Genomic DNA, 13,103 nt, shown 5'->3' with positions numbered 1-13,103 from the left:
AACGTGTTCGTTCAAATAGCCTGATCTATGTGTAGATAATGCCTTGTCAGATAGAACCGACAACAGTGGTAATCTAATCCTCTGACAATGACTTGCCCGGCCGCCAGTTCTTGTACCGTTCTGCTTCCGCCGCAATGGTATGCGGAACATGCTGTTGTATCGCCTGCTCAAAGTGCCGCATATACACTTTTGGCTCACTACTAGGATCCATTGTGTAATCTGTAATGGCCAACTCGATAGCAACAGCGCACAACCCACTGATATCTGCTCCACTGCTCCCTTCAGTCCTCTTGGCAACAACATCTAGATCAACATCCTCTGCGAGTGGTCTCTTTCGCGTGTGGATCTGCAGAATCTGCTTTCGTGCTTCCTCGGTTGGGAGGCCAATGTGAATGTGTGCATCGAAACGGCCTGTACGAATGAGCGCCGAGTCGAGAATGTCAGGCCGATTGGTTGCGCCAATGATGAAGACGTCTTTCAGTGCCTCAATACCATCCATTTCGTTTAGCAGCGTTGTGACGACGTTCAGGCCGCTATCCTGGGTCTTCTCACGCGATTTGCCGATGGAATCGATTTCGTCGAAGAAGATGATGCAGGGTTTTGCTGCGCGCGCTCTGCGAAATACGTCGCGGATAGCTCGCTCCGATTCGCCAACGTACATCTTGATGAGTTCGGAACCTTTGACTGCGAGGAAGTTTTGTTTGCTCTCTGTTGCGACGGCTTGCGCGATCAGGGTCTTTGCGCAACCGGGCGGGCCGTAGAGCAGGACACCTTTGCGAGACTGAGGTCCGCCAAATTTGATGTCAAGGTCAGGATACTAGAAGCATGGTTAGTGTTGTGGTCGGATTGTAGATGTGGATGAAGGACCAAGGACGCAATATATGAGGCGTTGCGACATGAGGGAACGATGCACAGTTGAAACGTACCTTGAAGGGACGGATAGTGATGGCCTCGAGCACAGCGCGGACGTGATCCAGACCAGCTATGTCCGTCCATCTGACCTTGGGAACTTCGAGGATGCTGTCCTTGAGTACCGTCGGTTGTACCTCGCCAAACACTGCATCAAAGTCCTCTTGACGGACGTAATCTGTCTGCTCAAGCTTTTCGCTAAATGTAGTCTTCTCCTCTTCGCTTATCGACTCGTCTATCTGCTGTTCTCGTCGGTCTCTTGCGAGAAGACACAAATCGTGAATGTCACGTCCGACGAAGCCGTGCGTACGCTCTGCTAGCGCAAGGAAGTCAAGGTCTCCAAGCCTGCTAGTGCCCAAGATCTGTCTTAGGATATCCTCTCTCTGCTTAGCGTTAGGTGGAAAGAGTTCGAGCTTTGTCTTGAAAGCTGACGGTGACCGAAGGCTAGTATCAATGTCGTATATGCTACGTGCTGCTGCTGCGACAACTACTTGGCTGCCGCCCAATTTTGCTAGCTCAGTCCGCAGCTTGTTTACGAGTGTCTCGGCTTTATCGAGGAACCTATCAAGATTGTCCATGATAATCAAGCTCGGTTGGTTGCCACGAGCGTCCTCAAAAGCGTCGGATATTGCCTTTGCTTGTCCTTTTGGATGTGTATCGGGATCTACTCGGTACACTTCTTGCCACGGGCATTCCGCTAGTCGCTCTAGTAGAAGACTTTTACCAGTACCCTCGGGACCGTGTAGTAGGAAAGAAGTAGGTCCACAGAGGCGTAGGTCGTGTTGGTGTGGTAGAGTATTTGTGAGATAAGAGAGACGTTTATTCATGGTAGTAACGTGGCTAGAGAGGCCACCAATTCCATCACCCCTTACTTGAAGAGTTTGTGTAGAAGTTTTCGGGGCCTGCTGAGTGGGGATATCACCAGTGGTGGTGACTTGAGTGATAAGCTCATCGAAATACACTGCATGTTTTTCAGTTGGACTTGGGTCAATATTCTGCACAGTGACGCGCAGCTTCTGGCTCTTCTGCTTGAAGCCTTTCTGCTGAACTGGAAAGCTGCATCCTGGGAGGATGATGTCGGAGTCCACTGCTACGCGGTCGTCAGAAGTGCTAGCCAAAGATACCCGTTGACCTACCTAGAGTATGTCGTAACCAGTACAAGAGTTGCTCGTTTGAGCTGAACTTGACAGCTTGGTTCTGAGCATCCGCAAGACTGATCTCTACGGATTTGAGAGGTTTCCAGGAGTCGACCTTCTCGATGAAAACGGGATCATTGAGAGAAAGCTCGTATTGCTCTCGCAGGAGATCAGACACCTTGGCAATCGTCTTGTTTCCAGGGTTCGTCTGAGAGGCTAGCCAGGCTACTCCATAGCCTTTGAAGCCAGCAGCTGTACTTAGTCGGACACAGTCGCCGTTGACAAGCCCCAGCGCTTTTAACTCTTTTTGCGATAGATGAACGCGGAAAGCGCCACCCTCGAGCGCATTACCGGGAATGCTGGGCGGATTACGCTCCAGCGGACGTAGGGTGTAGGATGTTGCTGGACTCATATTATCATCTCGCACTGTAACGAAGGTGGGAGGTGAAAATTCCAGAGATTGCTTGCTGTATTGCTGTGAGTCACGTCACGTGCCTAATTCACGCTCCAAGTCTCTAAGCAGTACGCAGATCGAATCCAGCTCCACCAGTGTCTCTTAGCGTAGCATTTCCAGTGCTCTCCAGTGTCGCCCACTGTGGTGAATAGTATTAGGGTGACTAAGCGACTGGTGAGCTAGGCCAAATGGGTGTGCTAGCGCGGCCTTGTTCCGAAGCTTTTCTGAGTATCGGGCTCGTAAGAGGGCAGCTTGCAATGTAACGAAGCTGCGCAATTGATGCCACCGCCGCGCCTTCCTCGACATCTTCGGCCATGTCATCCCTCAGGGACCGCGTACCAGATTCGCTGCGCCCACAGGTCGACACACGTACTATCCTCGACCGCCGGCGATGAATCCCCGCAAACCACGACTACGAACAGCCACGATGCAGAGAAGAAAAGCTGGTGGACCGCGGCTTTGAGCAATATTGCACCCTGGAATCATCAGACGTCATTTACCGAACCACAACAGCAACCACAACCGCAACCGCAACTGCAGGACACTCGTGCTTCCGACTCAAACGAAGCGAAAAATGGCGTATCTGAAGAGCAGACCCAGGAAACTGGGGCTGGGCAGACCAGAGAAATAACTGAATCGCCAGCGAATCGTCAGCGAAGGATACTGCGTTCGGAAGCACGTTCACACGGCAGAGAGGCAGACAAGATCGAGAATCGAGACCAAGATATCATTCCAGTGAGGAAGTACAGAAGTTCTTTAGAGAGGCCGTTGGACCAACCAGTCGTTCCGAGAAAAGTGCTGTCCTTGCCTGTCGCCCCCGATAGGAGTGGCCATGTGCGGATACAGGAAGCCACCATACAGAAAGTTCAAAGGAAGCAAACTCCGATAACGATCAGCGAGAAGGACGCTACTACAAGCCCTCAAAACGATGATACTACAATCATACGACAGCAGCTCCAAAGCTTGTTTGAGCAAGTGAAAGCCCTTCAGGTCGCATTGGAAGCGAAGATTGCGGCGGGGCAGCAATCATCTTCGACTCGCCAGGAAAACGACACTCCGACTGTGGAGCATACACTATCTCAGACCGATGAGCGACAATCAACATCGATACAGTCGGGGCCGAGAGTCACTTCAATGACCAGAAGCCCGGCTCCCTTCCGTCATGCAGAGACTCCTTTCCCAAAGACTGGTTCTGGCACTCTTTGGTACAGTCAAAGAGCTTTCCGTGACTCGGCTTGCACATTAGGAAAGGTAGCCACAGAACTAGAGGCAATGCGCTCTCCTAGCGTAGCCTCAGTTGCTCGGCATCTCCGCAGTCGCCTGCGTGTATTGGTTGAAAACGCAAAACTTGAGAGCGACTGGAAGCTGAGGGGCATGCTAGGGTCCCACTACACGAACTGGGACCTTCTTTATGCGGAAGACAGATACTCTCCTAACGTGATCAATCGGCCAGATCTGCTCTTGAAGCTGCAAGTGATAGATATAAGGTCAAAGTCGCACAGTATTTGGAGGAATGTGATGCAGTTGAAGAAAGAGCTTTCAATCATTTCGCCAAGAGTACCAAGAGTGCTGAGGATGGTTGTCTCGCACATGGAGGAATCCCGCGTGCAAACTCGCGACCATAAAGAAAATACGGAGAAGGCTCAAAACAACGTTCCGTCAAGTAGCTTAGAGAAAAAGAACGATGGGGAGAGGTTGACGCGACGAATTCATACGCAGTCGCGTTCGATGAAGTCATCAAACGATCTTAACATCACTACTGAGGATAGTCGCCGGAAAAGTACAACAGTGGAGCGATCCTTGAGGACAGAGGACGAAACAACACCAGAGTCAGGACTGAGATCAGAGTCTAGCACAACTACTACTACCAACGTGTCTTCTAAACCGACACCAGGTACATCCGAGCTAAGTGAGCAATCGCTTCTTGAGGAACTCTTCCCAGAAGCGAGCAGCACTCCACAACCTCGTCAGCCTGAGCCAAGCGACCGGTACCCAAAGCTCAATCTTCCGGACTCAATGCCTATTGTTCGTCGAGAATTCTCCGACCGCACTCCGTCACTCAAAGAGCAAGTGGTTGAAGCCTTGCAGAAGCAGGGCGAGCAAATCACCGTTCTCCAACTCACGAATTGTAGCACTGAGCTGACGGAAGCCGATTTCCGTCGGATCATACCAAAGAGCAAGCACATCGAAGGCTGGCACCGAGATGAGGACTTGTATAAGATCGTGCCTGGCCGTGACCCCTTGAGTCTGGAGCGCCTACCCTTTTACTATCTCCTCTTCAAGAACGCAGAAGCAGCCCTTGCGTACCAGAAGAACGCTTCGAGGCTGCACAAGCTGAGCGCTCTCCATCAACCTGCGAACATCTTCTCCGCCATCCCGCCACCTAAGGGGTTCCTCGAAGAGGGCGAAGACATCACAGCTGCGATCTCATCCTATAACCTCCTACCCACACACCACCCCATGAGCCTGAACGTTCTGATGCAACCTTACAACCCTGCACTACGCAACTTGATCGAGAGAGGTGGCTACCAACCCATTGCACCTGCAGTCGATGAGAAGGGAAACCACATCTGGAGGGTACTCATGCACATCGAAGGCTACGAGCCTACACCTTCGGACCTTTTCAAGATCTTCTCTCGCGACGCGTACAAGCACGGCATGATTCTCCCCCTCCGTAACGAATCACAAGCATCGATTCATCGTCTCCGCGACATGATCAACCTCAAGATGTCGTCCAAAGCTATCTCGTCGAGTCGTCCCCGCGCATACGGCACTTTTGACCAGTCGACCTCCGAGTCGGAGATGACGTACGATGATCCGGCGATTCAGAGCATGCTAGGTGGTGCAGATGAAGATAACCCGAGCCAGCAGAACCAGCTGGTGATGAATCGCGTGTACAATCGATGGGTGCTGGATTTTGAAGACGAGGATATGGCTCGGAGATGGAGCGTGCGGTGGCATCGTAGAATGCTGCCCGAGTTGAGCCATACGAAGGGAGCGTGGAAAGACAGTGAAGAGGCTAGAATCTGCAATACGGAACTTCTGTGGTGATGACATGGTTGTACGATAGAATGTGTATATAATGATGAGTTTTGCTATAAAACTCCAACTTTCTAGCGATCTGCGAAGTCGTTCTACGTGGTGTGTAACACCGGGTATCATAATGTCATTTCTCCCGCGCCAAATGTGGATCTCAAGCCTTTGAGTACTAAGAGCTGGTGTCGGCCGCAGTCAGGAACGCCGGACTCCAATATTCGTTCTCGCCAGCTTGTGTATCCACCCATACCAGACTGTCAGCCATGAGGTCCTCGACGACAGCATGGGCGCGAGGTCTCTCCCAGTTGAGGTTCAGCTGCAGCATGGAGACGGTGACGTAGCCGAGAACCTGTATGGCTTCCAGCACGGTGCTCTGGTCTGTGTTCAATTCCTTGGGCACGCTTCTTATCAAGCTTCTGTGCCCAATCTTCATAATGGAGAAGCACGATCCAAGTGGAGCGAGCGAGTCTACGGCGCGCTTGATGTCGTCATCGCTGACTTGCATGCTTCCGCCTATGCGCTGTGACTTGGATATGCGTGCTTTGAGATCCGATACACTGATCAGCCCGCCATTCTCGGATCGCGTAGCCCGACACTCCTCCACAATCAAGACGCCCAAGTTGAAGTAGAAGTCGTTGACACTCCCGCCCAGCAGTTGTGCCCAGATGCTCTCCCCACCACCTGCACTCGCCTTGCCATCTTTGCCATCTCGGTGATACGACGATGCGAGGAAGTCAATGTTGAGTGCCGAGCACATGCGCGCGAACTCGGCGCGGAATGCGGGATTGGCGCGAATGTCCTTGGAGTGTGTGACGGCGAAGTTGTGGAGGAGGGATTGAAAGACGGAGAGCTGGGTCGAGAGGGAGTCGGCATTGCGGGTTCGGAGCGTGGCGCCATGGGACGTATAGTGGTGGTTTTGCAAACCGCGTGAGGAGAGCGAGGAGAGGCCTGGGGTGCGGCGACGGTCCATGGTGGTGTTCGTGTTCGTGTGCGTGCGCATGGGCGTGCGCCTTTGGTGCGTTTCTTCTAGTGAATTGGTAGCTCGGACGGACGCGACCAGAACGTCGACGTGATGCAGGGTCTGTTGGGCGATCCAGTTCCACAGTAATAGCTCGAGGCTACTGCTCGTGGCTACTGCTCGTCGGCGAGACGCTTGCGAAAGATTGCAAATGCAGGTGTCACCTGCAACTGCCACCTTGGGTGCACCGTGTCTCTTAGGAAAGACTCAAGAGTTGCACTACTCGTAGTTGGTCGGGCCGGATAGGTAGAGGAGGTAGATCGTCAAGACGTCGCGTACGCAGATCGCATCTAGACAACAAGATGCTTGCCCACGACCGCTTCTTGTCAAGGAACACCCATTAATCAGACAGTTCCCTCCACCTCATGCGGAGTCGGGGGAGATCGTCATACCGAGCCGAGCCTCATGCTAACTCAATGACGTATGGCGCGCGTTTCGGTGAGATATCGGTCGCTCTTTTCCCGGTATATGGCATCAGATGTCCACACGTTTCCTGATAGCTACTCATGCGACAACACAATCTTAAGTGCTGGGCGCGGCGCGTTCACTCAAACTTATTCTTCCCCTTCAACTTCCCTTCGTCTGTACCTTGTTGACCCGAGCCATTAATCGACTGGACCCTGAACCAGTGCTAGGCTGCCGCGCTCACGTGTTTTAATATTTTCGCGTCTTACCCTTCTTGGAATTTATGATACCCCATTTATTCTCACCTGCTCGAGTAGAGCTTTGCGAAAAACCTCTCCTCAAAATTCTACGACATACCTGGTTCGAGGAAATCTTCCGCCCCAGAATGGACCCTTCGACAATCAACAACTGCGTACTACTGCTAAACCTGCCGCCAAAAGCACTCGCCGGCATCGACCTACTATCCTTCACATCATCACCGCGTTTTCGAGGCGTCAGGAACGTTCCGCCTGGATTGCATTTCGTTTTCACTGCAAGCGACAGTACCTTGTCTGTAAGACATGGTGCATGGTTCTATGTTTCGCCTGGTGTAGGCTCGCCACAAGTCTTTGTCAAGAAGTGGGACGAGAGCGCCGAAGACCTCGTAGCCGAGACCTCACAGGCCGAAGTTTTGAGACACAAGGCAAACCTTGGAAGCATATGGAAGGACGGCCTCACGCCATATCGCCAAAGTGTGCAGGAAGGGGATTCTGGAGCTGAAGAAAGCTGGTCCGAGGAGTCTACGGATTGGAGCAAACTTACATCACAAGTTACACCCACCATGTTATCGAGGATATGCGGGCTAAACCCCGATCACTGGAACTTGACATCCGCATCTTCCGCCACACAGGATCTGGACGACATACCGGGCCTAGAGACTAGCAATAGCATGCTACATCCGGAGAAGGAGCTGCGATTCTTGCCCATCGATCTCAAAAAGACCTGGAGAGAAGGTGCGACTGGAAGAGAACGCACAGAAGCTGCACAGGACCGGTCCTGGTTCCTCGGAGACCTTATCGACAACCATTGCCAGGCAAGGGACTTACGGGGTCGAGAGAATGAGATCTTGGGCGAGTTACAGTTCACCTTTCTCATGGTCTTGACGCTTAATAACAACTCCTGCCTCGAGCAGTGGAAACGACTTCTGCGACTCTTGCTCACATGCCGGCAAGCAGTCAAACAGCGATCCCATCTGTTTCTCGACTTTCTAAAATGCCTAAGGATACAGCTTGGTCATTGTGCCGATATGGAGGGTGACTTGTTCGATATGAACGACGTAGGCGGGGGCTTCTTGAAGCCGCTCTTCGGTCAGTTCCGCAAAGCTCTCGACGACTTTGACGGAAAATGGAAAGCAGATTTGGTAGACGAGCTGGACGACCTGCAGGATTATATGCAGAAGGAGTTTGGATGGCAACCAGAGGGTTCGTATCTGAAGCGCGGTATGTTGGAATTAGAGGACGGCGAGCGGGTAGAGATGGAAGTAAACGGCGCAGATGCAGACGACGAGTTGGGCGATTACGCGCCCACTATCGTAGACTTGACTCCTGAACAGCAAAAGCTGCTAATCGGGAGCGATATCGGTCACGCGAAGCATTCAAATGGTGAAGAGTCAGAAGACGACGTCGATCTGGACGACATGGATACGCGATACTGAAGCATTAAGTAGACCATGCATAACCGGTGAGATTGAAAGAGACATTACCAACTTACTTAGCTCACCGGTTTCGTCTCCACATACTTTATCCCGTCAAGCTTGGTGGACGCCAAACAAGCCCTACGGCGGTACTTCGTTTCAAAAATAGGCGCCTGCAGGAAGCCCCCAAGCGCTAGTATATGCATTTCTTGTATCCACGTGCTAATGGCTATTGCGGACTGCACAGCCTTACGCCTAATATAGTGAATACCATCATACTTCAACACGGTGTCTGAATTGATGTAGCCAAGCAGATGTGGCGAGAATACATGCCGATGCCCGTTGCGGCGCAGCTCGTCAGCAAGGCGTTCAGCACAAGACTTTGCACAAGATGAAGGTGGTGTAAATCTCGGCCCCCAAGTTCTGGCACAACACCAAACTGCTTCGGGAAATTACAGCCTTGGCTCGCTATTCCCTGGCACGCTATTGACACCCCTCATCGCCAACGCCCGTCACCCCATCCCAAATACAGGCAGCTGAGGCTGAAGCGCCTCCAAGCTGTGCATACAGTCATGCTACGTGTAGGAGCTTGTGACCGCTCATTGGCCTCGTTCATCAGCTAAGAGCCTTACGTGGGGAGAACGGCGAGTGATCTTCACGCGAAATGAGGGCTGTGAGCCCCCTTGGCTATGGACCCAAGCGATGCGGTACGCCTGAATGATTCGATAAAAGCCACGACTGTTCTCACATGTTGTGAACCGTCGTCCCAATACTATTCGACGTTTCTGGCTATCTTCTCACCACCGCGACAACTGGATCTCATATCCCGCTGACTTTGACGATACAAATCTTCATAATGGAGAAGCAAAACGGTAAGCAGTCGCCTTTCTTTTACCTTTGCGCTTCAAATCGACGCGATTTGATGCATCTCAGTGAACACACTGTTGTGAAGCGCATAGTTTTTTGGAACAACTACGCCGTTGTAGCTTTCAAGCTCTATACCGCACACACCACGGTTCTCTTGCTGACAGTTTTAAAGTACCCATGCAGCAATACCCTCAGTCGCCAGACATGACCGGTCACCCACCCATCTACCATCAAGATCCCAACGCGCAACAATACCAACAGCAACCAGCCATGTACGCGCAAAATCCTCAAGGCCAGCATCCGGGCTCGCCGCCGCCCCAGCACCCCCAAGGCGCATACATCCAGCCCGACCATGCTGGCGCCCAGCCTGGCATGCCTCCCCAGCAACAAAGCGGAGCCGTTTACCAGAATGCGACACCAATTGCAAGCCTAAACCGCGGTCCTGCACCTGCAGATTGTCCCGCGTGTGGACAACGTGCCATGACCAACGTCGCATTCGGTAAGTGTCCCTGTACGAACTGCATGTGAGACGTACACTGACTTGGTACTCCTACATTCAGAGACGGGAAACACCACACACGCCTGGGCTCTCGGTCTGTGCTGCCTCTGTTGCTTAGGATGTATCCCCTATGTGATGAATTCGCTCAAGGATGTCCAGCACAAGTGTGGTCGCTGCGGTGTGTTGCTTGCGACTTGGCATCGCAGCGGAACCACCGAGGTACATATTCACTCTTAGACCATGTGGGGATTGCACATGTTGGCTACACATACAGCGGAGAGGGAAGATGTTGTAGGATAGTTGAGGGACAATTGAAGGCGGATGATACCCAGAGGAAGTAAAGGGCGTTGAAGCGGCTGGGTGCAAGGTGTTTTACACGTTACGTGTCGTTGTCATACCCAGATTTGATTGTATTTGAATTGAGCATATTTTTTCTTGCTATGCTCCGTAGCGATGTGTGAGCTAGGCAGATCTTCGAGCGCACTGACTAAGGCTGGATTTTTTTAACCGGGAGGCTCATGTTCCGTCTTCGCCAGTCAAAAGGTATCTGATGTGCTCCATGTCGATATAAACGTTGCTAAACCCTAAAAAACTGGTTGTTCCAGACTGTAAGCACTCGCATGCATCTGACGTCACATAGGGTCATCCGCGCATCACATGTTGAAAACCAAGATTTTCAGGCTATGCAACACCATCGGTACAGCGCCACACATCGTGAAGGATCGAATGTCAATCCGGCGTTAAAATGCCGCGTAGCCACTTATTGACATCACTGCCACTTTACGAGCCACACAAGAGCCACCGCTAGCAAACCCAAGCTTTGGCTACGCAAACCAAGCTTTTGCCAGCTTCCAAGATTCCTTGTCTCATGTCGCTTAATCGCGTTAAGATCTTCATTTCCTCCACATCACCATGCCGCCAACCGTCCAGATCGAGGGTAACGGCAGGGTTAGCAACAGGTTTGTGGCTGGTAATTTACCAATGCGGTGGAAGAGATGTGAGGAATGATGTCGTTTGGCAGGATACGTGACCGTGTGACGATGTGTGGTGAGGAAATTGGCTTTTGGGGCTGATCTAGAATATAAGGAACGTATCGTAAGCCTCTCTGTCCAGTTTCCACAAGGCCTATCCCTCTTCTTCATTCACTTTGAGTGCCCAGTCAGTCCGCTAAGTGTAGGTGCTGCTTGCTTTGCTGGCACGCTACGCGGTTTGCTGCCTCCTCTTTCCGGAACAAACCATCACAACAAAGACAACAATACGTCATCAGCACTCCATATAGATACCTCACTCCAGCACCTCACCAAGCTGTTCTCGACAATAAACCTCACCATCCACGAACATGGGTTTCTTCAACAAGCGCAACACGACACCTGTTGCCGCAGACACTACAACGGCAACTGGTGCTCACGAGAAGCGAACTAGACCCAGGCGTTCTTCCAAAGGCGGGTCGGCGTCTTACAACAGCAGGCCTGGCTTTGGATCATGGCTCAAGGCTACTTGGCTCGACATTCTGACTATGGCTCTCATGGGTGCTGTTGGTCTTGGTGTTTACTTCGCTGACCCAGCTCCGAGCCGTAGCTTCCCCATCATCTTCCAAGATGGAGAGATTGTCTATCCCCAGTTCGCTTACCCTATGCGCAACGAAATTGTCCCGATCTGGGCTGCTGCTCTCATGGCTTTCTTCATCCCGTTCGCTGTGTTCCTGATCGTTCAGATCCGTGCTCGCAGCTTCTGGGATATCAACAACGCCACCATCGGACTGCTCTACGCCTTGATCACCGCGGCTGTCTTCCAAGTCTTCGTCAAGTGGCTCATTGGCGGTCTGCGCCCTCACTTCCTCGCTGTTTGCAAGCCTGTCATTCCTGCCAACATTCTCTCTACCGTCGGCACCAATGACAATGGTGTCGAAGCTGGTAGCGCCTATGGTAACGTCGCCAACGGATATCGCCAGATCATGTTCGACCGTAGCATCTGCACGGGTGACAGGAAGGAGATCAACGACAGTCTCGAGTCTATGCCCTCTGGCCACACCACGGCTGCCTTTGCTGGATTTGTCTACCTGTACCTATACCTCAATGCCAAGTTGAAGGTCTTCTCCAACCATCACCCAGCTATGTGGAAGCTCATCGCTCTTTACGCACCTATCCTTGGAGCCTGCTTGATCGGCGGTGCCCTGACCATTGACGAGTACCACAACTGGGTGAGTCTTCACAACTGTCACTTCAGATATCTAGATCATTGCTAACAAATGCCCAGTACGACATCCTTGCCGGAGCAGTCATTGGCACTCTGATGGCCTTTAGCGCCTACCGCATGACTTACGCCTCGGTCTGGGACTTCCGCTTCAACCATATCCCGCTTATGCGTCATGCTCCCTTCGTCTATGGAGCCGGCCCAAGCTCTTTCGATGGATTCCACGACACTGTCTTCACCCGCAAGGCTGGATGGGGTACAATTGAGGGAACATCCTGGGGAGGTGCACCATTCGATGCTGCAGATGGTCCTAGAGGTACCATGATGCCGCACCCCGATGGCCCTGCTCATGGCCACCACGGCAGCACCTCGAGCCGTGTGCAGAGGAAGCCTGTCGGTGCTGACAGACATGGTGAGCAGATGGTCTAAACTACAGCTTAGCCTGGTGAGCACCTCAAAGATCTCAGCTTGTAGATAGGGTTGCGCAGCTGCCGCATAGCTTGATGTGCAGTTGTGATAATACTAGGGGAACTCGAGTAGGGCGTTTATTGGGTATGCCAAGCTGACGACTTCGATTTCACGATTATGATAGCGAGGCGTCATTGAGCTCTGGGAATACCATAATATGTATAGTATAAAGTCAATTTAATAACAAGCTGTATCAAACACTATTGGGTCTCATTCAAGCGTGAAGCCTTGTTCTGCCGAAATGTCTCGGAATCATCCCGAACGGATTCCGAACATCTGCCCGCGTGTGTTGAGCCATGGCGCGTCATACAAGGAAACCGCGCGACGACGTGTCGGCAAGTCACGGTCGATCTCAGCTCCTGTGTAAACTCCAAAGTGCCTGATAAGCTCTATCATGGCGCTGGGAACAAGCCTGCCCTTCTGGCCCGCCTTGGTGTTTACTTATC

At 52.1% G+C, this 13,103-nt stretch overlaps 6 protein-coding genes across 6 annotated transcripts; 4 read left to right on the top strand and 2 right to left on the bottom strand.

Moving 5' to 3' along the window:
* Positions 1–73: 73 nt before the first annotated feature.
* Positions 74–2,457, bottom strand: ALTATR162_LOCUS1703 (uncharacterized protein; the record flags this gene model as incomplete). Its single annotated transcript, XM_043309301.1, has 3 exons — positions 74–817; positions 927–1,999; positions 2,046–2,457. The coding sequence occupies 3 exons, from the start codon at positions 2,455–2,457 to the stop codon at positions 74–76; spliced, it is 2,229 nt and encodes a 742-aa protein (XP_043165236.1).
* A 1,617-nt stretch (positions 2,458–4,074) lies between these two features.
* ALTATR162_LOCUS1702 (uncharacterized protein) lies at positions 4,075–5,550 on the top strand (the record flags this gene model as incomplete). The annotated part of the gene is made up of 1 exon (XM_043309300.1): positions 4,075–5,550. One exon carries the CDS (start codon positions 4,075–4,077, stop codon positions 5,548–5,550), a length of 1,476 nt encoding a protein of 491 aa, XP_043165235.1.
* A 157-nt stretch (positions 5,551–5,707) lies between these two features.
* Positions 5,708–6,505, bottom strand: ALTATR162_LOCUS1701 (uncharacterized protein; the record flags this gene model as incomplete). The annotated part of the gene is made up of 1 exon (XM_043309299.1): positions 5,708–6,505. One exon carries the CDS (start codon positions 6,503–6,505, stop codon positions 5,708–5,710), a length of 798 nt encoding a protein of 265 aa, XP_043165234.1.
* Positions 6,506–7,343: 838 nt separating this feature from the next.
* Positions 7,344–8,651, top strand: ALTATR162_LOCUS1700 (uncharacterized protein; the record flags this gene model as incomplete). Its single annotated transcript, XM_043309298.1, has 1 exon — positions 7,344–8,651. The coding sequence occupies one exon, from the start codon at positions 7,344–7,346 to the stop codon at positions 8,649–8,651; it is 1,308 nt and encodes a 435-aa protein (XP_043165233.1).
* Positions 8,652–9,486: 835 nt separating this feature from the next.
* ALTATR162_LOCUS1699 (uncharacterized protein) lies at positions 9,487–10,233 on the top strand (the record flags this gene model as incomplete). Its single annotated transcript, XM_043309297.1, has 4 exons — positions 9,487–9,502; positions 9,564–9,573; positions 9,617–9,996; positions 10,058–10,233. The coding sequence occupies 4 exons, from the start codon at positions 9,487–9,489 to the stop codon at positions 10,231–10,233; spliced, it is 582 nt and encodes a 193-aa protein (XP_043165232.1).
* Positions 10,234–11,335: 1,102 nt separating this feature from the next.
* On the top strand, positions 11,336–12,618 carry ALTATR162_LOCUS1698 (uncharacterized protein; the record flags this gene model as incomplete). Its single annotated transcript, XM_043309296.1, has 2 exons — positions 11,336–12,196; positions 12,253–12,618. The coding sequence occupies 2 exons, from the start codon at positions 11,336–11,338 to the stop codon at positions 12,616–12,618; spliced, it is 1,227 nt and encodes a 408-aa protein (XP_043165231.1).
* Positions 12,619–13,103: the final 485 nt, after the last annotated feature.

This window comes from Alternaria atra, assembly GCF_907166805.1.
Source record: "Alternaria atra isolate CS162 genome assembly, contig: 21, whole genome shotgun sequence".
Taxonomy (NCBI): Eukaryota; Fungi; Ascomycota; class Dothideomycetes; order Pleosporales; family Pleosporaceae; genus Alternaria; species Alternaria atra.
This window is presented reverse-complemented; position numbering and strand designations above follow the sequence as displayed.